Source organism: Dunckerocampus dactyliophorus, chromosome 13, assembly GCF_027744805.1.
Source record: "Dunckerocampus dactyliophorus isolate RoL2022-P2 chromosome 13, RoL_Ddac_1.1, whole genome shotgun sequence".
In the NCBI taxonomy this organism is placed as follows: domain Eukaryota; kingdom Metazoa; phylum Chordata; class Actinopteri; order Syngnathiformes; family Syngnathidae; genus Dunckerocampus; species Dunckerocampus dactyliophorus.
The window spans coordinates 24685939-24712215 of NC_072831.1; the positions used below are offsets into that span (position 1 = coordinate 24685939).

The following is a 26277-nucleotide window of genomic DNA, read 5'->3' on the forward strand; positions in this document are numbered from 1 at the left end:
CCTGTCTCACAGAAAGACACGGAAAGAGCTCAGAGTGGTTGCCAGAAAACTTCCTCTTCTACTGAACATGTTGTCACTAGCTTTTAATAAAAAAATTTGACACTTCAATCAAATGTTTCCTGTCTGATGAACATGCATTATAGTGACACATGGTGATTCTTCCTGCAACACTCAACAGTACAAACACGGCTGACATGTTGTGGTAAAAATGGCACATTGTGCCACGAAACATAGTTTCAAAGCAGTTCATGGGGTTAGAGTTAGGGACAAGGATTTAAAAGGTTTTGAAACCATAAATCGGATAGTTAGCTTAGTAGGTTTAAACATGTTTTTCTGAAATTTTCCTTCCCTCACACATTGAAAGGTGCTGGGTTGGGGTCCAATTTGTATAGTATACACTATAGTGTATACTATACAAATTGGACCCCAACCCAGCACCTTTATTTTTATATTTATATATATATACATGTATGTGTGTGTGTGTGTGTGTGTGTGTGTGTTCTGTATAAATGGCACGACGAACACAGAATCGAGGGACCGAGTCCACCCGCCAATTTTCTGCCTTCGAAAGTAATATCAAAGCCGCAACAGAGGCGGCATGAGGCTTTCCGCAATGCTGGGACCAGGGATTTGTTCTCCTGGTCGTCATGCATGTAATCATTGCGCAACTATGAAAATAAATATAGCAAAATATTCCGCTTTGCTGGTTTCTGTGTGAAAGGCATACGTGGATAAATGCTGGATCTCTGTGTGGAAGATGCCAAAAAAAAACAAGCTTTTTTTTTGTTTATGATTTTTACTAATCGCAATAGTCTTTCTACCAAACAGTATTTATTTAGTGTATTTTTATTTTATTTATTTTATTTTTTTTGGTGAGTACATTGTCTGTACTCTGTACTCACTCATTACCCAACTTTGTTTCTGTCAACTATTAACCCTTTCATAAGTTATCACTATTATATATTTATGATTATTTATCATGACTGTTTTATCATTTATTTGCAGTGACTCCAACCTTGCCTCCTATTGTATGACATTGTTATACTACCTTATCATTTTCCTATGTATTTGAAAGTGGCAAAGAGTACGCTTGGAATACAGGAAGTGAACAAGTGTATTGCAAACGATCTGAAACGGATGGGGATTAGGATTAAATAAACTCTGCTTCTTTCTTCTCCTTTTTGGACATGTAGAATTGTGAATGGTACTATGTGATGAATTTCAAGGTCATTTGTATGCATGTTCAAGATAAATTCAACCATTACAATTAAAAAAAAAAAAGTTGACAAAATTTGAAATGAAAGTTGAAATCATGACATTCGCCACTGTCGCCATCTACGTGGCTCACAGTGCAGACTGTGTTTATGCCTTTTTTGTGTGTGTGTATGTTCTGTAGCTGCTTACCTGTTTCGGTGTAGGTGTGTTGAAGGCTGAGAGGTAAGCAAGCACCTGTGAGCGATGCAGGGCTTAGTCTGAGCTTTTCTCTTATATAGCCGACTTCATATATGACTTGCAGTGCGTCCAGTCAGGTGAATGTCACCCGCCCACAAAGAGAGTCAGTGTCAATCATTGAAATGAGGAAATTATGCAACATGACTCCTTTATATGACGTAATTCATTTTGGGAAACTTGTCAGCAAAATGGTCATCGTTGAGGCGATGTATCACTCTGTACTGCAGAATCATTTGTAGTACCTGACCCTTACTTGTCAGCTTGTTGACGTGTCACAAGTCTTTCCTGTCGTGAAAACATCGTAAAGATGTTTACAGATGTCACTGAACTTTCTCTCTCTCTCTCTCTCTCTCTCTCTCTCTCTCTCTCTCTAGCTCTCTCTCTCTCTCTCTCTCTCTCTCTCTCACTCTCTTGCTCTTTCGCTCTAGCTCGTGTTTTTGCCTGTTTTGTGTTCATTTATCTTCCTGTGTGCAGAGTTCACTCAATCTAGCACACCTGCTCCAGGTCATTTCATACAGATGACAGTTAGAGCATAGGCATCCTGTTTACAATCTTTTAAATATGTTTTTTAACATTATTAGAGCCCTCTAGACATGAAACAACACCCCATACCCACTTTTACACTGGTATTATCCAATATAGTAGACAAAATACAAGTAAATAAGCCAATTAAGACCTAAGTGTTGTCGACGGTTCAGACTTGAGTTTCAGCAGAGTGGCCTGTGTTTTTATTATGGATTTTTGGGCCTGAGATAACTTCAACCCACAATAAAAGCCCGTTGTTCCGGCGATCAAGTCTGGAGCTTGTGTGTGTTACAGTGACACTACTGACACCTAGCGACCAGTGTAGAATACTACAATTTATTACGTTTTAGAATGCATTTTCTATATTTGCATTTAGGTTCATTTAGCCATTATTATGCTTAAAAATGCTTAATTTAGGCAAAAAAGACTTAACATTTGCTTAAATCTGCACATTTATGGACTAATAATAGGCCGTATTCAACCATGAAACAGCATGATTTATTAATTCATAGATTTTTGAAAACCCCGCATAGAGTGAAACTGTGAAATTCGTAGCGGAATGTGACGAGGGATTCCTGTACTTCTTTCCATGTTCCATGTCAGGTCCTCTGCTCATTATCATTTCTGTAGTTCAGTAGTTCATTTGTGCAGCTTTATGTGCATATTTTTCCAGACAATCTTCATCAAATGACTTCAAAGCCACTGGCATTAATAACTCTTTACTTTAGTCCATATCATGCATGCCGGTAAACTTCTCAGTGTTTAGGTTTTGTGCGTAGATTGGGGGTGAAACTATTTCCATTGAATATAGCTTAACTGTAAAGCGCAGTAATAAATAAGTAAATAAACGGTCGTTCATTGGTGCATATTTTTTTTCAGCCCACCGGGAAACCTCCGGTACTACCGATGGCCAATCCACCCCTGACCTTACTAACATAGCGTTAGCCGTGTGGAGGGCTTTGTTTCTCTTCATTGCGACTACGGTCGAATGTGTGGCTCCTTGATTACTATGGTATGTATGCCTTTAAGGTTAATGTGACTTCATCCAGGGTTTCTGCAAAAACACAGCGCTGTGAATTAAGAAGATGGAAAATGTGAAAACATTTTACCTCGCAAATCAGTAAATGGTCCTTTCTAGCAGACAGTACTGTGTAATGTAACAAGGAAGTGCGTGTCTCACTCGCTTGGTTGAGAGTAATGTGATCCACGACAGCAGGTGTCTTCATTTTAGTTTGAAAAGTGCAAAAACTTTTTAGAAAGAAGTTTTATCAAGAATATTAATTTCATTTCTAGTCAGCCGGTCTAAGTTTATGCTTTACACATAAATGCACAGCCATCAACATAACTTATAATGTCATTTAGTCTTAGTAATGTCAATTAACTAATTATTTCTTTCATTTATCAGTAAATCACAGTCTTGGATAGATAAAATCATCTATTATGTACTATTACAGTATGTATTACTATTATGTAGTCCATTACAACCAAGAAAATAATGTTTTTTTTCTGTGCAATATGAATGTAAGAAATAAAACAGCTGATTATTTAAAAAATGAAACCCATTGGTCGTTCATTATTAAGTGAAATGTCTTATTTTCTTTAACCAAGCAAAAATATGTTTTATCTGATTAATCGATTAATCGAAAGACTTCTCAGTAGAATACCCTATTATGAAAATATTTGATAGCTGCAGCCCTAGTGTAGCTTGCGGTCTACAATATACTCTTATGTTTTACTGTGAAATGAACAATCCATTTGATGCACGTATGAAGTTTGCAATGTCATACTGTAAACCAGGGGTCACCGACCCGTCGATCGTGAGCCACTAGTCGATCTTTGGGACTCTTGATCACGAGAATAAATAAAATAAAATAAATGTATTATTACATCAGTGCGCGCCCTCTCTGGAGAGCGACCAACAGGCACACATTTTGACCACTGAACACGCCCGTACGCTTTGCCACTCTCCAGGCACGCAACCCACAAGCTCCAACCAGGAGCAACCAGTCCCCAAAACCCGACCGGAGGTACCATGAGTGCACACACATACACCGGCTAGATCTTGAACAGGTTCACGGCCGAGACCAGAGATCTTGGGCTCCAAGAGGTTGGTGACCACTACTGTAAACTTTTTATGGAAACACTAAATCAGTTGTTCAGCTGGCCAATTAAAATAGTAACGTTTTTGTGCAAGTTACAAAAAAAAACAACAATTGCAGTATAGTATAGTATGTGTTCTGTAGAAGAAGCAAGAATATTGCAGTATTTACACATTTCCCAACCAGCTGCCCAATAACAGGGAAAAAAGTGGATTGCGTGTTTGGTTAGTTTCATCCAACATGCGCATGACAGTCATGAGAACTGGGTCATAATTCTGAAAATGAAACATTAACTTTCCAAGAACAACAATTATGCAACGGCACCAGAAGTGTCAGCAAAGGAAACTAGCAGTCTTCCTTTCGCACACAAAACGATCAAATCTATTTGGTAAAACCTTTTGAAAGCGCTAATGATGAAATAAAGCATTTTGGCTCATACGAGTAAGGGAATTATGACAATCAATTTTAGTATGCATTTACTGTAGTTTAGTAAAAAAGTATGTTGAGTCATTTTGTGACTTTCATGTGACTGTGGTTAGAATGAGTTTGACGCTCACGAGGGTTTTTCCGAAGTACACGTGGGTAATTACATTGCATGTACAGAAGTTACTGTTATAGTGGAATGGCATGTTTTTTGCAATGGTGAACAGAAATCAAATCTTTTCATCTTGATGACACAGAAGAGTTGCACACAGATACACAGTGGGCAGGTTGCAAGGCGGCTCTCTGATATTTAGCTCTTTAATCTTTGTAAAAGATGTGTTGGATGATGCGTCTCTGTGTGGATTTTGCATGTTCTCCCTCCCCGTGTGTATCTTTTCTCCAGGTGCTCCTGTTTCCTCCCACATTACAAAAAAACATGCATGTTGGGTTAATTTGGCTACTCTAAATTGTCCACAGGTATGAATGTGAGTGTAAATGGTTGTTTGTCTATATTTGCCCTGTGATTGGCTGGCGACCAGTCCAGCGTGTACAGTCAGTCGGGATAGGCTCCAGTAATTAGGATAAGCGGTGTAGAAAGTGGATGGATGTTGGATGATTACTTATCCATTTATTAGTGCTCATGTGAAATGTTATCCAAAATGTGACCATGCAAAATACACAATTTTGACCGGAAATTACTATCAAATTAATACCAAATGATTGTGTTCAATATTTCAAGTTAATTCATATGAAAAGACGTGTTTTTAAGTGTGCAGGAGTAGGGGCTACATGGCTTCTGGTCAAATGTCTGAAGGGGTACGCCACCGTAAAAAGTTTGGGAACCACTGAATTCAATGGAATTTCAATTCTACTTTCTACCGCAACCTGGACCCGGATAACTGGAAGAAAGATGGATGCTTGTGATTCAATAATCAATTCCACACTAATGTCTGAATTCTTAAGGGTTAAACAACCCATCAGTCAGAAATTAGAATAATCTGGTGGGGTACATAGTGGCCGTCAACAACCATGCATAATGTCCCTGATTTATTATCATTTTTTTCTGTTATTATTATCACTACATTATTAACTTAAAAATGTATAGCTATTACATATACTGTAAATATCTTTTGTTGTCTAATGGCTTAGGATTCGATTGCAGTGTTGCAAGTACAGCAGCAGAGGGCAGCATTGTACTTGTTTATTATTGCAGTACAGTTCAGTCATAGGTAAATAACATCCCCTAATTGCAAACCCCACCAAATGCAATGTGTCTTATAATGTATAAACGTGCATCTCTTAAGTTTCCCCTGGGTTTTATGCAATGAACATAGCTGTTACTGATGCCACCTTGTGTTTATTGATATCTAAGCAGTATAATGTGATAATAGCTGTGGCCACATAGTAACAGTGAAGTACATCCTGGTGGATCCAATGCGATCATAAGGTCAAGTGTCAAGTGTGAAAAGGCACTAAAGATGCTTGGCCTCTTTTAATTTCATTACTGTACACATTTCCCCAGCTTAGAGCCAATCACATAGTTGGCTGCTCCCAAATGCACGGCGGTGAGGGGCGGGGGGGCAAGGATTCACACATAACAGCCGCTAAATTGTGACAGTGGCCCAGGCCGGCATACCTCGGTGCATAATCTGATTATCGGATCAATAACACAACAACATTGGGCGCATAGCTGGGATGCTTGGCGTCTTCTCCGGTTGTGCATAGCTGGCATTCGGCACTCGTTCCCACTTTATAGGTGACAAAGTGCGAATGCCAGCAGGAATTCAAATGGCAGGCCTTTTAAATGAGACAAGGCGGACTGCGTCCTTGAATAGTAAGCCGACGAGTTTACTGTTAAGACAGGTTCCATTTTGCCAGAATGTTTATCCAATGTGGTTGGATTCATTGTTTTAACTCAGCAGTCTTGAAATTGTGGCACAGTGAACGTATAATACCGCAAGTTTCGTATATTTGTTTTCTGTTGAAAATGTGTACCTCGGTTTTTGTACAATATTGCACGTAACAAACTGCAGTCGTCCCGCCGTTAATTGGTTCCAGACCCGACCCAATAAGTGAATTTTCGCCAAGTAGGATTCAATATTAGTAAATGGAATGTTTTTGTAGAGCGCATAGAAAACCTGTTAATGACTTTCTAAATATCGTTTGTACCATTATCAGAGCCCTGTAGACATGAAATAAAACCCCTATAGTCACCTTTACATTTGTATTATCCAATATAGTAGACATAATAATAGAAAATAAGCGGTCTTAGACATAAATAAGATAAGATAGACTTACACGTTAGCATTGACAGCGTACTTCCCAGTGGCTATTGTCTCATCAATGTAACATTCCACAAACCTAGAGACCAGTGTATAAAAACTACTCTACTGCTGCTGTTTGTAGTTAAAGAGAGACACACGATGCACTTAAATCGCTTTATTGACATGCAGTGAACGTTCACACAGGAGCTGCTGTCGGCCACGCTCTACACTGCTTACCTGCTGCTAGCTCTCAGCTTACAGTCAACTCTAACCAGCTGACGCCACACACGTCACTTCCCAGGCCCCGCTTCTTAAAGGCACACACAAGTCACAGATATTGTATTACACTTTATATCGTGCCCTATATTTTTATTTTTTATTTTACTCTTTCCATCTTAGTCATTTTGCATTCCGGAAGAAGAAATATGGGAATTTTTGTGCTCTGGCTAATAGCATGAATGTCCTGACATTGTTGAATGAGTTGATGTTGGAATGAGGTGAATCGGTTGAGAAATGTGGAAGTAGTACTAGGTAATCACAGTTTTACTTTACAGGGAAAAGGGTGAATTTTGGCAACATTTTGAATTTTGGATCACGCCCAAAATGTTATCAGTTTTTCCGTATCCCATTTCCGACATTATCCATTCAGAACTTTTAAAGTTATTGTTATGACGATATGCAGTATTCTACACTGGTCACTAGGTGGCAGTAATGTTACTGTAATGTTGGTGAGACACTTATCACAATAAATAAGGGATTACATGTTTTTTTGTGTTTTTTTTTTATAAAATACCTGCACTGAATCTTTTTTTTTTTTTACCGTTCTTGGAAAAAAAAATGCTAATTGGACATTTTGGATTCACTTATTTAAAAATGTATTGATTATCGATTCCTATATGTTTCCCTTTTACAGTTACAGCGATATCGTGAGTTGGGAATCACAGATTAGCGATTCAATATCATTGCGATATATTCCAGCATTAACGATAATGTCACAGTAGGGTCACAATACAGCGATAATCGATGTCTACATCACAATATTTAGGATGCTGTCATTATTAATATTCTGATAAGACGTGTTTTTTGTCATTCAAAAGCTCGATTCTGGTATCGATACAGTTCTGTGAGAGATAACAATACGATTCTGTGATATAATGCTGTATAAATATCTTTGCAAATTGCTGTGGATACGGTCACCATCGTCAAGTGCTGTACCTGGGTGGATTTTCTTCTTTTCGTTTGTAGTTAAAATACAGGAACTTTGTAGAGAGCTATTGAAGTGGGAGAGTGAGGGAAAAGAAGGGCAAAATGTGTGAGTTTCCTGGGTAAAACGGGAGGGCGAACAGGTATGAATGCAATATCGATGTATTGTCTCACCGCTCATCATGATACTCGTTACGTCCTAATTACATCAGGATAGTCACTATGATCAACTATCATCTCAGAAGTTACTCTGCGTTTCCCAACTCTAATGTTTGTTGTTGTCCAATTTATCGTTTCATTCAACCTTATTCTCCTTATTCTTGGAACCTAAAACTGTTCAAACAAAATTATAAATACTGAAAATACATAATATATATTTTTTTGTTAATTGCATCGTCTTTTTCAATAATTTAATGTGGCCGCTAACTAACACCAGCCAAAAGTTTGGACGCACCCTGCCATTGACTAACATGAGAAAGTGTCTCTATACTTTTGGCTACCGTGCAACCATGCATTTGTAGCTATCTTTGCAGAGTCTGAATTTCAACTGGATCTACTTTAGTGTGGGTGTGCGTCTTCATATTTAATACGCTTGAGGAAGTGCGGAACTTTACCAAAAAAAATATATATTTATTGATATCACAATCGTTCCAGACAACAAAATAAATCAAGAGTCAAAAATGGCACACACCAAAAAATAAGTCCTGATACAAAATAGCTTTAAAGATGGAGAACTATAAGCTGAAGATGCAAAGAACACAACTGACAAGAATGAGCAAAAAGTACAATAAAAATGATTGTTTTTCCAATTAGGCATCCTTCTCTTTTTTTTTTTGTTGGAAAAACGCAATAAAAGCATCCGCAATCATTGCATAAGAACTGGCCTATAAACCAAAACCATTCAAAAGAAGGAACACCAATAAATAGAAACACTTTATTCCAGAGAGCAAATGAATACTGGTTAGTCACAAAGTCCATACTTATTGGTGGATGATGACAACCACGGTATAGCAAACAAAAGGCATGAAATGCAGATAACCAGGCACATTGGAGTGACTCCCCCAAGGTCCATCCCTTCATCAGCAAAAGTCTTTCCAGGTCCAACATGGGTCTGCCCGGGGAGAGTGGCATGGCTAGCCGGTCCAGATTATGTGTTATCTCCATCGTGCACTCACATCCACCTGGAGCTGCATCCTGTCAAGTGTGAAGCCAAGAGGAGGCGGGGGTGAACGGATGCAGATGTATGCTCCTGGTGATGGTGGTGCTGGTGAGGAGGATTGGGATAAAGGATTGGGATAAAGGGGACACGCGTCTTCAATAGCGGAGCAGGTCCAAGGACTAATTGGCTGTGGTAAATGGCTGGTCAATGTGACTGAGGGCCTTGTTAGAACCAGTACAGCTCTTTGCCTTTCTTGTGCTGCTGGAGGCCTGACAGAATAGAGAGAGCGGTGATTAGGAGCATGTTGGACAACAACGGAGCGCACGTTGTCATGGAGCCTGCTTGGGGCCGAAAATTCTGTTGAAGAAGGCTAATGTGATGATTAGAAGGTGTTTGTGGTGGTGTCCACAATGGGGACTGGCGGGGGGTGTTCAACATCACAAATGTATGCATGTCTCAAAGTGCTACAAAGACTGACACTCCTGACCTGTGCTTTACAGATGAACCACTTTCAATGTGAGCTGAGAATCTCCACATTTTTACATTTCTTTGAAAAATCACATGTATTTAGAATAAAACTGTACAAAATTTTGAGACCAAATTGCTTACCATTATGCAGCTTGGTGTTATTTTAATTAAATGTGCACAATATTTCTTTATATTCTCTCTTTGCAGATGCAGTAGGTGGGATACAGGGGTGTCCAAAGTGCGGCCTAAATGTACTGCATACAGTGGTACCTCTGTTTTTGGTATTAATTCGTTCCAAAAGGTCAGACTAAAACCAAATCGTATGAAAACCGCAATTTTCTCCCAAAATATGCTACAGTGATCCCTCGCCACTTTGCTTCACTATTGTTGTTTCATGGCTGAATATTAGTCAAAATATTTACACATTTAACCAAATTTTACGTGTTCTGGGCCTGAATTAATCTTTTTAAGCATAAAAATGACAAAATGAACAAAATTACAAATATAAGGCATTTTGAAGACGCATTAAAAGACGTGATATGTAGTATTCTACATTGATCATGAGATGTCCGTATTGTTACTTTGATGAGACAATAGCCACTGCAGGAAGTACACTGTCCAGAAAAAACAAGGAAGTCTCCCAATGCTAACATGTGACTCTATGTTATGTCTTATTTTGTGTTTATTTTATTTTGTAATATGTCTTATTTTCTGTTATTAGGTCTACTATTTTGAGTAATACGAGTGCTAAGGTGACTATAGGTGTCACGAGTGTGTGGCGGCTGTCAAGTGCTTGACCCCCAGTATGCAGAGATGAGGCGACGGTGTGCCAAAAATAAAACGTTTTTAATCGTTCAGATACTCACAAATCAGACATGGGAACAAAACGCGACAGAGAGGAAAGCTCTGTGGGAAAAAACTGACAGGTACATTCCAAGGCACAGGTAAGTAGGTAGTCTAAGTTATCGCACGAGTGACAAACTCAATGAGCCAGCGCCGTACGTATGACGACGCTGGCCTTTTAACAGCTACTAATTGGCGACAGCTGCGCGGGCACCAGAAGTGAAGCACCTGCCTCTTCCACCGAGCCGGAAGCACAGCTTGCCAAAATAACAGCGCAAGACAGGAAGCGCTAGCTCCTGTCCTGCGAAACGTGACAATAGGGTTGTTATTTTGTGTCTGAAGGGCTCTAATAGTGTTAAAAACCGTGTTTAGACATCCGTAAACAGATTTCCGATGCTCTAACTAGGAAAATATTCAATTTATAAATAAGGAATCCTACTTTGGTGAAATTCACATATCATGGCCGGGTCTGGCACCATTTAGCATCGACTGATAACATTATTATTAGAGTCCTCTTGACAGGAAATACCACCCCTATAGTCACCATTACATTCGTTTTGCCCAATATCGTAGACATAACAAGAGAAAATAAGCCATTTAAGACATAAATAAAACATCATATAAACTTACACTCAGCATTGGGAGGGTTCCTTGTTGTTGTTCTTTTTTCACTTCCTGTTCTGTACAGTACTTCCTGAGGTGGCTATTGTCTCATCAATGGAATGTAATGACCCTTAAGAACATTATTATTTATTATTGTGCTTGTGTGTGTTGCTGTAAATGTTTTTCGGAGCTGAATGGGTTCAGAGTTGAGTTTTAGCTTGGCGTGGGTTATGGCCGCAACAATATCCCATTTTAGGGATTATTGTGTCTGTTGTGAGATAATTCAATCTTAGTAAAACCCTGTTGTTCTGGCGATCGAGTCTGGTGCTTGTGTGTCTCACTGTACATTACAGTAACATTACTGACACCTAGTGACCAGAGTAGAATAATACATATCATCACATCGTCTGTGAATAAGCCTTCTGAATGCCTTAGCTTGCTTACTTACTATGTTAGTTCCTTTAGTCATTTTTATGCTTGAAAATGCTTAATTTAGGCAAAGACATGTAAAATTTGCTTAAATATGCCTATTTTGGGGCTAATAGGCCTTATTCAAGCACGAAACAGCGATGATTTATTGATTCATTTATTTTTGAAAAACCTCTCATCGAGTGACGCTATGAAATTCAAAGCGCAAAGTGGTGAGGGATTACTGTAATGTAAATCCACTTAATCCATTCCAGACACCCAAAAATATTAAGAAAAAATACATTTTACAAAGAATAATTCTAGTTTTACATGCAGAAAACAATGTGAAATAATAATAAATGACAAATGGATATAAGTTATTGTTGATGCACACTTCCCGTACATTCTGGCGAGTTAGAATTCAATAGTTTCTCACATTCTTTATCAAACTGCTGTATGTAACTTTTATCAAATTACTCAATTTCACGGAAGGATACAGTACAGGGCAAACGGACTCGGTTGTATGAAAACCAAAACAGTGTACAAAAACCGAGGCAAGATTTTCGAAGACGACCGACTCCTACGAAAACGGGGGTGTATGAAAACTGAGGTTTGACTGTACTTGCTGTCCCTACAAATCGTCAAAACCTTTCTAATCGAAATGATGTTTGTTTGAACGGAACGTCATGGTCAGGGTTCTCAAGCTTGAACCCTCGTCTTGTGTGATGTCACCAAACATGTCATCAGCCCTCAAGTGACTTCAGCATCAAAGGATTACCTTATCAGCACATTTTGCTTTTCTTTGGCTTGTTTTGTCCGACGCATATTCCAATAGCAAAAACAGCTTCAGCAAGGGGTGTTAAAAGGTGGCTTCTGCTCAAAGGCATTTATACTTTTTTACAATACCCAGAAAAGGCGGGATATTTTGACAGCCCACAATTGAATTGATATGCAATGAGGATCTGGTGTGACGTAGACAATAATTGTTAGATTATTGCCAAGCATCCTGGAGGATGGTGTTCGACATTAGAGGTTCTTGTTCCGGTGAGGGATGAACCCAAATCCGAACCCTAAAGTACCCTTTATGTGATTACCTGCATCCATGTTGAGGGCCAGCGTCTGGCCGACGTCCCCCGGGGGGAGCAGGCCTGGCCAGGAAGCCGTGGGCTCCAGCTTGCTTACTTCATAGTGGCTGGGCAAGGTCGGCAGGTGAGGTGGCCGCACGGTGGGCATGAGCAGGGGCCCGTAGTGTGGCTCCAAAGCAGAAGGGGAGTACAGTTCATGGAGAGGCCTCGGGGGCCCGTAAGCCTGGGCCTGGGGGTATCCCCAGCTCTCTGCAGGGTGAGGAGGATGGGCGTGAGGGTGAGCGTGCGGGTGAGGGTGGGCGTGCGGGTGCGCCAGTCCCGGGTGAAGTCCTGACGCGTAGGGGTCCATGGAATACGAAGGTGCTCCTGTCTCGCAGTGGGAGCGGCTTTGAGGTGAGGCGTAGTTACTGTCCCAGAAGGATGGAGGGAAGCTTCGTCGGCTGCTAGGTGAGGGGGCTTCTGAGGGAGGGTGAACAGTGGGATACTAGTTAACATCAACATACAATACCTCTCTTAACTTACAGTATCTACATTCTTTCTAGCCATGCTTTTCTTCCAATTGACTCTGCTTCATTGATCATGACTCCTCCTCTGTTGTTGGCTAACTTACTAACAAGCAGGTCACTGTGTCAGGACTGCAGGTCACCAGTGTGAGTGAGCGTCGGGAAGAAAAGCTCCGCCACACTTAGTCAAAGTTGTTTGGCGATCATCTACTGGTTTGCATGTACAATTTAAATCTCGAGACCCGGACTGTAAGAGGATCCTTCTTTTTCAGACTTCAGAAATATTAGCGTGAAAAACTGTAATTGATGCCGATGTCCTTCAGTTGACTGGAAAACTCAACGGAAGTGCTGAACCTCTTTCTCAAAATCAGCCTGGGATAGGCTCTAGCTTCACTGTGACGCAAATACAGGATAAGCGATGTAAAAAAAAAATGGATGGTTGGCATCTTCCTTCAATACTTCTAGTCTAACATCACACCTCAGGAATTAAATTCATTTCGTTCAACTCCAATGAATACCTTGAAATGGTACAAAGGTAAGTGGTGAAGTGGCAGAGGTTAAAAAAAGGTAAGGTTACCCAAAACTAGAAAATAATGTGTATTTCAGAATTATACAAAAGGGCCTGTTTCAGGGACAAAATGGGTCAACAATTTAAACCTGTTCTGCAGAAATGGAGGTTTATCAAGCCTTGGCAGTTGGTGCAACTAATTCCTAATACTACCGCCTCTGTGTGCATAAAAACTGTGTTCGGAACACGCTGTGGTACTACACCCTCGTGAACATTAGTTGAACAGCATTGTACTGGAGAAAGTCATTTTTTGCTACAAAAATGGCCAGAAAAAAGGGAATTAACAATGGAAGAGAGAGAGACCGACCATCTTGACACCAGAGAAATTGGAGTGTTCTAAAACTTTTGACCGGTAGTGTATATGTATATTTAAGCAAATTCTACTTTTTCTTGGCCTAAATTAAGGATTTTCAAGCATAAAAATGGCTAAATGAACTAACTAAATGAACTAAAATACAAATACAAAGCAGAAGAAGCGTTGTAATTGTGAATGTAGTACTCTACATTGGCCACTCGGTGTCAGTAACTGCGATAACCTCTAGACAAGCATTTATCGCATGTTTAAATGATCTCACAACAATAATTATAATAATCATAATAATAACACATTATTGAAGTCAGATATGTCTTATTTTCTCTCATTATATCTACTACATTGGGTAATACAAATGTAAGGTGACCGTATTGGTGTTATTTCAAGTCTAGAGGGTTCTAATCATGTTAAAAAACGTATTTAGAAGGTCGTAAACAGGTTTTCTATGCTGTAACGACAAAATTTTCCCTTTATTAATATTGAATCCTCCTTCGCGGAAATTCACTTATCGCGGTCAGGTCTGGAACCAATTAACCGCAATAAACGAGGGACGACTGTAGTCCACTTACATTGGGGGAAAACCCAGCATATGGAGCTGTTATGCACAATACCACCGCCTACAGGACTGGGGTGGAACCGCACTGCCCGTAGCTGTGTGCCTTCTGACTCGTTATATGCATTACTGACAAATTCTGACACAGATCCCCATGCATCACGCTGAGCTGAACGGGGCGTAAAAAGAGGAGCAAGTGCATGTTAAATAGTAGATGGCAGTCACATGACCGCAAAGCCCTCTTGCCCAGATATCTTCCCCATTGGATCATACCGTCACACAGCGCTAGCTCCAACGAGACACAGAAATAAACACAACCACATGTAGCGGAGCGAGAGAGAGGGAGGTAAAGAGAGAGACCCTATATCCCTGAATGCTATATAAGGCAGACGCTGTGACCTACAGCCTTAAATCACTCTCTGTGGTGACATCTCTCACTCCCATGTCAACCTAGCCCTTGTGAAAGTCCGAAAACACACTCATGTGCGCGCAGACACACACACAACACTGAGCCTGTGCGAACGCCGGCGGCCCCTCTCCTCTGTCTCCTGCACCCCCACCTGTTGTTTTCTCTGCACACCACCCCCTTACCCCCGCCGCCATCCTCCACCTCCTCGCCCTTGACAGAATGTCAGCAGGCCATTATATGTTTTCAGCAGCAGTCTTTTATATTTAGATATTCCTCTGAAAAAAGACACCATGGCGGCGGGTAGTGTCCGATCACACGGTGCGTATAAATCTGACGGCGGACCATTGTAGGGGGGCGACATCTTTGAAGGAGGATACGCCAGGGAGCGGGGCTGCGCGCTTACAGCCGTGTACAAACATAGCATCTGTTGTGAGGCAGGATGTGCGTTGAGCTTGAAATGAAGACGTGCGATAACGAGGTCACAAAGAATACAGGTAGACGATGACCGGCAAGTAGCTTTTTAACACTGCATCAATCATGCAATCGCAAGGCCAAAACTTTCACCATCATTGTAGATGTTTTTAAGGTGCTTGAAATGGGATGTCTGCTGTTAATTCAGGTGAATCCCAAAATTCAAGGGTTAGAGTGATGGTATTTCTGCATCACAAAACAGGCATATCTTGTGTCTTTTGCGGGGTTTTGTGATGCCACCACAAAAGTGTGATGATAACCATAGAACCTGAAACAGACCTCATTGTGGCATAGTGGTAGCGTAGCAACAAATCCCGTGATACACTCGTTTCTGTCGTGGTCGCCAAAGTACAATATGGCTAATGTGACAATAAATCAAACAACTACAAAGGACAATGGAACAAAATCGCAAAGTCAGCTATTTAATCCTTCATTTAGTCCTGTGTTATAAACATCAATGTATGTCCTTCATGCATCATCAGATACAAGGGTGAGTACACAATTTATTGTTTTGATATAAATACATCCATTTTAAATATACATGAAGTTTGAATATACAGCAGTTAACTTATTTTTACACTTGTATGACAAAAAGCAAGATCGATTAGGTCGACCCTGCAGCAATACTTCTACTTGCGTTAACTAACGCTGTGCTTCGTCACACGGTGAGTTGCTTGACTTTACTTTGGTTGTATGTAGTTGCATTTTGAAGTTCTTTGCTTATTTTTGCATTTGTATGAAAGGTCGAAGTTACAAAGTAGCAATGCCTGAATTCGACTACAGTAGCCCCTCGGCAAGCTTCCCCTTTTCCTCTTACTTATACCTACGCCATGCATTTGTCACACAGTGAGTAGTTTTCTTTTACATAGTTGTATTATACATTGGTTAGCTTATTTTTACACTTGTGTGACAGTTCTAAACGCTAAAAAGCACGATGCATGAAAGTCAACTAGCCTCTCGGCAAGCTTCCCTTTTCCACTTCCTTTAACCTGGCACTATGCCTTTGTCGCTTGGTGAATCATTTTATTTTATTTTAGTTTGCCGTAGTTGTTAGCTTCTTTTTATACTTTTATGACAGAGTTTTATGATGGCCACAGTTTGACACTGGATCAGATTATTGCCTACAGAATCAAATTAGTTTAAAATGTTTGGAGCCAATCAGAGGATGAGCGGTGTTCAAAAGTCAGTGAAGTCCCACGGGCTGCCCCTAGTGACCTTCGAGCCTCTACACCCTGGCCCCTCAAAAAGCAGCCATGTCACCCCACCTGTTTGATGCTCCGTGCGGCCCAAAAGATGCTCCACAGGCGTCTCTGCCACCTGTATGCACGTAAATTAATGAGTGCTGCAACACAGCTACTTGCCCTAACCCCTTCTGAGCTGTGCTTCTTAGTTTTACTGACGTGAAACACATGAAGGACACTCGCACAGTCTCATGTGATCCAATGTAAGAGCTGTATCAAAAAATATCTATGTGTTAATGTATGTACTTCAGCAAATGCCTGTGATAGTTACCTGTAGTACCTGCAGCTTGCTGTTCCGAAGCCCGCCGCTTGCTGTCCCCGTCCATGTAGGAGCTCAGTGCCCTAGAGAAGTGCTCGTCCACCACGGTGCTGATGTCCCCCTGGTAGTAGGTGAAGAGGACGCAGCGGGAGGTCAGGTACTCAGCCTCGGGGCCCTCCTGCTTGTCCTTGGGACCCTCATCTGGCCGCGGAGCTGCCGACGTGTAGGAGGACGAAGATGAGGAGGAGGAGGAGGAGGAGGAAGCCGACGAAGAGGATGAGTTTGTGGATCCGCCGACAGTGCCCTGGCCCCCCGACATCCCCTCTGGACCCCTGGGAGTGTCCATAAAGTCCCGACACGGAGGTGAGGTGCTGGTTACACTGGTGGGAGTCTGTCAAGTGGAGGGGTTGTCATGAGATATATACTGTAGTTACTGTAGATACTATAACATATACAGTGTGTACATTGACTGGTAGTGTATGAAGATACTGAATACTGCATGTGCATGATGTGCATATATGAAGCTATGTTATTATCTATATTATCTATGAAGATAGACAGATAGACTGATAGACAGTCATGGAAAAAATCATTAGACCACCCTTGTGTGTTCAGCTTCTTGTTCATTTTAATGCCTGATCGTACCTATGGACAATTTTAGAGTCACCAATTAACCTGACATGCATGTTTTTGGAATGTGGGAGGAAGCCGGAGTACCCGGAAAAAACCCACCCACGCACGCACGGGGAGAACATGCAAACTCACACAGAAATGCCTACGGAGAGTCAAACCCAGATCTTCCCGATCTTCTGACTGTGTGGCCAACATGCGAACCACTAGGCCACCGTGCGGCCCATAATATTACAACTTTAATGACGTTATTTTTCCTCATAATATTACAAGCTTATTATCGTAAAATTGTGACTTTTTCTCTTAATATTGGGACTTTTTACTTTACTTAGGTTTACTTAGTTTTTTTCCACCCATTTCTGCTGTTTTCCAACTTTCTTCTTGTACATTTTCTTCTCATAATATTATGATGTTATTCCCATAGCATTTTTTCACAACCAAATTTTAATCCAAAATGTACAACTTTATTTATTTATTTTTCGTTACGACTTTTAAAAAATAATGGATTATTATTATTGTTATGTATTATTTTTATGTATTATTCCAACTTTATGGTACTAAAAGGACACAATATTACATCCTCCTATCCTCCTAATATTACAACGTTATTCTCGTAAAATTATCACTTTTCTCATCAGATTACAACTTATTCCTTTTAATCTTTTGACTTGTAAAATTACTCCAAAATTTTCAAATTTTGCTGTTTTTTTTTTTTTTTTTTGTTTTCTTGTAGTGTACAGTACACAGCCTAGGTTCCCAAAGTGGGGTATGCCAATTGTCATAGGGGGTACGTGAATAAAAATTAAAAGCAATTAACATCAACACTCACAATTACGAGCGTACCTGAACACCTCATAGCACAGAGTGCACAGTCATAGCAGAAAGAAGGAAGGCGACACGGTACAAAGTTTTTTATTGCTCCGTGAGTTATATGAATAAGTAAGTAAGTTTGATGATTAACTTGTGTATTAAGAGTGTTTAATCTCCAAGGTTTCATTTATATTTGTGTTCCAATCCCCGCACTGTGAAACCCGTCAAATGTTTGTGCGTGTCAGGAAGAGAGAGTGGGGATTCCCCTGACAATGAAGCTTTATCGCTGCTTGTATGTATTGTTGTACTATAGATACTGCTTTATCATGTTTGTGAAACTTTCCCTTTCAATTTGTCAAATTAAGATGCAGACTTCATAGCGATTGCAAGTGGACCAAAGTGAAGCTCAAGTTCAACCCATTCAAAGGGAAGGAGCCCAACATCCGGCTGAAATAAAAGATAGGTAGGACCAATACTTAGATACTTTAATCATCGCCAACAGAAATTCACATTTTGTCCATTTATCAGCACTCATGTCAAACTTGTATCCACATTTGACCGTGCAAAATACACATTTTTGAACCAGAATTACATACTATACAATGTATGAACCAATTAATAATGCTTAATATTTCAATTTGATGAAAATTAAATATGGTTTATGTTTTTTTCAGTGTGCAGGAGTAGGGGGTACATGGCTTGAAGTCAAATGTCTGAAGGGGTACGTGGCTGTGAAACGTTTGGGAACTACTGGTATACGGTATACAGTATGTGGATACATGCGGAGATATTTGAAGCTATATGTAGATAACTCAGCATATATGTATAACAGTTTGCAGTACTGTATATGTCAGATGTGTCAAACTCAAGGCCCAGGGGACATCATTTTGTGTGGCACGCAAACGCCTGTGAAGAATGTGTGTCAGTAACACACATCAGCTTTTTCCTTCTAAATGTATTTGTTCTTTCATCGGGACAGAAAAATTGTCTTGCGTTCAGTTCTTCTAAAATTTGATATCATCAGATCATGCAACAAGATATTCCAAACATTTTTTGTTGTTGTTCGCAAAAAGAAATACTTGGATGTCTGCTTGTTACCTTGACATTCTCACTCCACTTCTCATTCCAAAGCAAGTTATCCATCAAGTTTGTTAGTAAAAACATCATAATCAAATGAATGGACAGTTGTGTAATACTATCGTGAGGTTAATACTGTATATTATTTATTTTCAGATATATTGACAGTTACAAGTGGCCCTCAATGAAAACGAGTTTGACACCCCGGTATATGTAGATACCAGATAAAGTAGATATGCCTGTACAGTATATTGTATGTTGATAGCGATATACGTATCTACAGTACGTGTACTGTAACTAGTGAGACATACAATATGTACAGTAACAGGCTATATGTAGATAGCTCTCTCTCTCTATACATGCAGCATACAGTATATACACTGTATGTGGCTAGTAATACTGTACTGTATGTATGTACATTGCGAGATAGATTTACACTTATACTGTTGATAGATAAATATTTATACTGTACGGTCGTATGTCTGTATATATGCTGATAACTCGATATATACTGTATGTAGATAATGAGATGTACAATATATATAACTCGATATATACTCTACATAGATAGTAATATATATGTACATAGCGAGAGATAAATCACTATATCACACTATATATATATATATATATATATATATATATATATATATATATATATATATACAGTATATATATATATACAGTATATATATATATACAGTATATATATATATATATACAGTATATATATATATATATATATATATATATATATATATATATATACTGTATGTGTGTATGTATATATGTATATATATGTAGTACATATACGGTATATACAGTATGTAGATAGTGTATGTATATAAATGGATGTATGCTGTACTGTATGTAAATAGTTATATATGTATATATATATATATATATATATATATATATACATGTACATAACAAGATACTGTAGATGCAGATATATACATGATAGAATACGTATATACAGTGTATATTGCCCCCATACATACGTGCACATACATAGACACATACAGTATATAGAGGCCTATTTTGCTAATGGGTGATATATAGCTAAATAGGTAGAAATATATGCCGTAGATACATTGTTAGAGCAACAATGAATCATTTACTTCTCTACATGCAAATATCAGTGCTTCAGGTTCATTGTATGGCTTGTTACATGATTAAATTACTATCAAGTCCATACTTTCTGTTACCATTGACACATCGACGTGAACTCCAATGAATGTAACAGATTTTTCCGTGACTGTACTCTGCTCCCGTCTTACAATGCAACAGAGTAAATGTCATATAGTCACAAATGGCATGCGTTAATATCAGCTATATGATGAGAGCCTACCTGTAAACTGTTGATGAAAGCAGGAGCGGCGGCAGAGTAAGACGAGTAATGTCCATAGGCTGGGTACATAACATCCAAACAGCTCATGGTAAATGAGCGCTTCTTCACTCTTCTGCTGAATCAGACTTTTCCGAGCAGTGAAGCACCAACATTACACTTTATGTGTGTTCTTGTGTGTGTGTGTGTGCAGATTTTGGTACTACTGCTACTACTACTACTACTACTAACTACAACTAACTAACTAGGCTGTGGTGGAGCAGAGGAGTGAAGCAGTCAGAATGGACGCTGCAGAAGGAGCGCACTTATGCCGCACAAGTGTGTGCGCGCGCGCGCGTGTGTGAGCGCCACAACAGCTGCGGCAGTGAGATGTGGAGGGTAAGTAGGACTGCCCTGTACATCTTTAGTGTTGACTCCTCCCACTTTTTCCCCCCACATTTGCTTGCATGTGCATTTCATGTTAAAATTGCGATCCATGATTGGTTGTTACAGTATATAAGAATATGTGACAATGGGCTTCCGATACAATGCAATTCAAATGAGTTCACTTGCTGACCTGGTGCTGTAAAGGACACATGGATGCATTAGCAACAAAATGACTTAATGTACTGTATTTATAAAGTATATATGAACGTGTTTTCAATGATTTCATTTGATGTAAACATCATTTCCATACAGGAAGCAGCCCTTTTAAAGGCATGTATTCCTACTTTTTGACCTGAAACCGAAGTCAGGTAAAAGTAAAAGTAGTAGTAGTATATGGAGTAAAAACAATGGTAATACTGTAAATCAATTAAACATAACATCAAATAAACATATATTCTACTGGTGTGCCAACATTATAAATACTACTAGAATGATTTTTTTTATGGATAAAGTTACCAAAGCATTTTTTTTTAATTATGGGGTTTAAATAAAAATGTATTCAAATTTAACTGGACCTGTAAAAGACAATTGTATGCATTATCGATAAAACTAAATAACCTGGTGTGTGTATATATATAACGTATATATCAAGTCAAATGTACGTGTTTCTATTTGTTTTAAATATCATTTCCATCCAGTTATTGCATGGAAGTAGTCTTTTTAAGGGCAAGGATACCATATTTGGTAAAAGAAGTACAAGTACAAGTATTTTTAATAAGTAAGAATGTCACATACAGTATGTCAATCAAGAATTGAGGTCAATATTTTTTTTTCCCCACAATACACTCCAAATCAAAACTTTAAGACCAGTTGAAAAATTGCAAGGATTTTTTCAGATCTGTTGGATCTTAAGGAGGTTCTAAGTCGAGATTCAAAATGCAAAAAGAAGAAACGGGAGTGAAACATGAACGTTTTGAGCAAGCAATTTATTGCACACAGCCATTATGCTGAAATAGGCGGTTCATCATCAAGTTTAATACCACAGCCTTTAAAAGCCAAAATCTTGGCAAAAATGTGGATTCAGTGTCGTTTTCTGTCAGGTGGCAAAGGCAAAAAAGCTTTCTCCCTTTGAACGCGTTTGGATTGTTGAGCCGCATAAGCAAGGCTTGCAGCACGCCATTGCTGCTGAGGTTGGACGCAGTTCGACAGCCATTTGAATCTTGAATCTGTCTGAAAAGGAGTAGGAAGAAGCAGAAAGGTGGGAGAAAGTTTTATTCTCTAATGAGAAAAAAATGAAACCTTAACGGTCCTGATAGCTTTACATTACTGGCATGGCAAATAGACCCCACCTGAGATGCCTTCCACACGACACGATGGAGGGGCGGCATCATGATCTGCGTTGCTTTTTCCTTCAATGGAACAATGGAGCTTCAGATTGTGCAGGGGTGTCAAACGGCAGCTGGGTATGTGGAAATGTTGCAGGGCGCATCCCTCATGACTGAAGGCCCTCGTCTGTGTGGTAATATCTGGCTTTTTCAACAGGAGTTGAAAATGCAATTCACAATGCTGGCCTGACAAAAAGGACTTCTTCCAGAGGGATAAGCTCACTCTTTTGGACCATCCTGCTTGTTCTCCTCATCTAAATCCAACTGAGAACATTTGGGGATGGATGGTAAGAGAAGTTTACAAAATGGACGTCAGTTCCAGACAGTGGATGCCCTCCGTGAAGCCATCTTCACCGCCTGGAACAACATTCCCACTAGCCACTAGGGGGTTTCGGGGTTTTTTTCACCTATGGTCTTAAACTTTTGATCAGCTGATGAACAGCCTATTTCAGGTTAATGGTTGTTTGCAATAAATTGCTATCTCAATTTTTCTCTCTCCCATTTCTTCTTTTTGCATTTTGATGCTCTAATTAGAATCTCCTTAAGACACAATAGTGCAAAATTAGCACTTGCAATTTTTCAACTGGTCTTAACATTTTGATCAAGAGTGCACATGCGATGCAGCTTTTTAAAAAAGGCTCTATTGGATTAAATTGCAATTACTGTAAGTTGTTCAACCTTGTCTTTTAAATGGCAAATATACAGTGTGCATTATCAACTAAACTACTAACTTCAAGTTGAATGAACGTGTTTTGAATGATTCTGTTCTATTTTTACTAATTATTTCCATACAGTTATTTCATGCAAATATTTTTTTCAGGCAAGGAACCATATATGGTAAATGGAACTTAAGTCGTTTCTCTCCCATTGAACTCATAAAAGTATAGATAATACTAATACATAACATCAAAATGTATATTTAATGGTGTGTCTATCATAATAATGTAATTAGAATGCATTCAGATTTTTGAAAAACATTACGAAAGAAAATGAAACAAAGATCTGGGGGGTTAAAATGCTTCTTTGTTTCCCATAAATCAAGATGTGTCATAAATGGACGAAGCTCTGTGGAGGTTAAGTTTCTTTCCACAACAGTTATTCTTTTTAAATATACTGTAGTTATTCTATAGCATTGCTGTCCAAGGCTCAACTGACCATTGATGGACGGATGGATGGACGGAAACTTTATAGGTTTTCTGCTCTTTTAATGTATAAAATGATAATACAGTCAAACCTTGGTTTTGGAACGTCTCAGTTTTCATATGGTAACCTTTTCAACCAAACTTTTCGCCAAAATTTTACCTCTCATACACCGTCTCAGTTATCGTACAACATTGCGTGTAACAAACATTGAATCTTGTGGTATTCATAAGGATGTGTAGACGGACGTTGTTCCCCGCATTGCTTTGTTTATTCATTAATCTTGGATCACACAACCAAGAACAAATCTTGCAATATTTAGTATATTTACCACCAGAGGAGTCCAAACTGTTTCCATCCAGGGCCGCGTACTGAAAAATGAAAGGATGGATGGGTCACTTTGAGATTTTACATTTTGTAAACCAACCCATGTAGATTTGTTAAGAAGTTATATTTAAAGAATAAAACAGCCTGCATCTCAGCTTTGTCACATAGGAAAAAGTCTTAGTATGAACTTGTTCTCCTTAAATTACACTTTTTTATGCTTTGCGTTTGATTTTTTTTCAAATATTTCAACATTTACATTTTCTTTTAATGTTGTGACTTTATTCCCATAATATTTTGACTTTATTCTGATAGAATATTACAACTTTTTCCCCCATATATTTTTTCAAAATCTGCCACGTCTCTGATAATATTATCTAATTAATAAAATATAATATTAGAAAATATAAATAATATAATAACAATAATAATTTAGAAAATAACATATTTTATTATTATTATTATTGCTTCTAAAAAAAAAAATGTTCCTCAGAAAATTACTTTATTCTCACATCAGATATTATTCTCATAAAATGACAACTTTTTTCCCATAAGATGAAAACTTTTGTCTCATAATATTTTTACATTATTCCCATAATATTATTACTTTTACCAGCCTAATTTTCCAAAATTTGCAACTTCCTTCTTTGTTTCTCATAATATTATGAAAAGAGAAATTAAAATAACGTATTTTTTCTTTAACATTTAAGCTTTATGCTTCTAAAAAAATCCATGTTTTTTGTAATCATTTGCAGACTTTTTTTCCGATAAGACATTTTTTTATTATTCTAATAATTCAACTTTATTTTTGTAAAATGACTGCTGTATTTTCCTCTTTTGCTGTTGTTTTCTTTTTTAATTGTATTTTTAGAGTGTGCCACGAGCACTTTGGACATTATTCCCTTCTCTTCACTCATCGCCGTATGCCAGCATCAGTCCTCAATAAAGGTAAAAGAGATGTTAAATTTCCTGTGGAAAAAATTGCTTGGATTTTCATGTTTCAGTTTTCGTTGGACCGAATAACGAAAACCAAGGTACCACTGTATTGTAACATCACATGTGAGCTCAAATCAGCGTGGGGTAGTTATACCTACTTCATTTCTGGGAACTAATCCAAGTAAACCCAAATCATTTTGTCATGGTGGCTACGTCAAAGCTTTTGATGAATACCAGCGCGGTCTATTTGTCATTATCGTATAAGACAACGATTACGCGGAACAAGCCTTTTATTTCTTTCTGTGTACCGTGAAGACTTTGTGCTCGGTCCAAGCTTAAAGTGTATCCACGGTCTTAAAACAGCCATCGGTTGCCAAGTAAACCTTTGAGCCATCTGAAGTATTTAGTGTGTTCCCAGAACGACACGTAGGTGTCAACTATAGGTTGCATACACTGCTCATACCAACATGGAAGAGAAAGGGACCCTGCACAAATCTATGACAAATTATCACCTATCAGCAGTGCAAACTGTTTTTTGTAATGACACAAGCACCCACAGGCAAGCATGTTTTTATATACCAATATCGACATTTGTTGACATACAAAATCAACATTAAACAAGCAGAAACAGAAGACGCTATGTTGTTTAGGACTGCATTAATAAATAGCGGACTATCTCCCTTGTTTTAAGACTTTACAGATGCCTGCTGTTTGGGCACGCCAGTCTTTTTGACAGGCACTTCAGAATGCCTTGGAGAACAGTGCGGAAAATTTGCAGAATTCCATGGACGAGTGTCAGATGAGGTGGAATGTCTCTGATGTATGCCAGTGGACAAGCTCCTTGGGAAGTTACATCGTCCCTCGGCGGCGTTCCCCGCATTGGAGAACATGACCAACATTTCGCTATGTCGGTGACACGCATTGTATGAATAGCTCGTGGCGGATTGTCGCCATTGCTAAGGAAGTGAAACGTGCTCGCAGACAAGAGCACGCAATCAAATCTCATTTTACTACACATCGGCTCATACACAACCAGATGTACCGCGCATTAGCATGATGTGCAAAGCAGACTCCATATAAGTGCAGGGTAAGTGAGGGCATTGCGCTGAAGTCAGGGGGAGTGATGCAATGCTAAAACGCTCAGTGTTGCACCAGCGTGATCAACAGCTGCAGCTGACGGAAGGCAGGAGAGACGCCACTAATAGTATTAATGGCAATGAGTGTATTACTCACTGTGTCGCTCACTCCCACTTCCTGGCCTATCCCTTGTTAGCAACAGCCCTCATGTCTAGATGGTCACTCTTTCCACCCACGAGACACCTCAGGCTCTTATGGGTTTGTGTACATGCAATGCTTGTTGGAAGAAGACCCCAAACTAGAATGGCACTGGCAAGAGCCCTTGAAGTGCTAGC

General features: G+C 39.1%; 1 protein-coding gene and 1 long non-coding RNA gene across 8 annotated transcripts; one reads left to right on the forward strand and one right to left on the reverse strand.

Moving 5' to 3' along the window:
- Positions 1-8586: 8586 nt before the first annotated feature.
- Positions 8587-21027, reverse strand: vgll2b (vestigial-like family member 2b). Of its 4 annotated transcripts, none has more exons than XM_054796628.1 (4): positions 20718-21027; positions 16871-17240; positions 12542-12991; positions 8587-9394 (listed from the first exon to the last, which is right to left on the reverse strand). In XM_054796628.1, exons 1-4 carry the CDS (start codon positions 20802-20804, stop codon positions 9351-9353), a joined length of 951 nt encoding a protein of 316 aa, XP_054652603.1. In that variant the 5' UTR covers positions 20805-21027; the 3' UTR covers positions 8587-9350. The 4 variants fall into 4 exon arrangements, with proteins under 4 accessions (XP_054652603.1, XP_054652602.1, XP_054652601.1 ...); XM_054796627.1 differs by having other exon boundaries at positions 16862-17240; XM_054796626.1 differs by lacking the exon at positions 8587-9394 and having other exon boundaries at positions 10753-12991.
- On the forward strand, positions 15835-21341 carry LOC129192508 (uncharacterized). Of its 4 annotated transcripts, none has more exons than XR_008573429.1 (4): positions 15835-17212; positions 18655-18752; positions 18964-19010; positions 20908-21341. It is a non-coding gene; the product is annotated as an uncharacterized LOC129192508 (long non-coding RNA). The 4 variants fall into 4 exon arrangements; XR_008573430.1 differs by having other exon boundaries at positions 20963-21341; XR_008573432.1 differs by lacking the exon at positions 18964-19010.
- Positions 21342-26277: the final 4936 nt, after the last annotated feature.

Bases quoted from the DNA above. Each gene is read 5' to 3' on its own strand.
- vgll2b (XM_054796625.1), bottom strand. From the start codon at position 20,804: ATGAGCTGTTTGGATGTTATGTACCCAGCCTATGGACATTACTCGTCT. The intron at 17,241-20,717 runs GTAGGCTCTCAT...TCCACTTGACAG, and splicing joins CTTTCATCAACAGTTTACAG to ACTCCCACCAGTGTAACCAG. The intron at 12,992-16,861 runs GTAACTATCACA...ACCCTCCCTCAG, and splicing joins GCAAGCTGCAGGTACTACAG to AAGCCCCCTCACCTAGCAGC.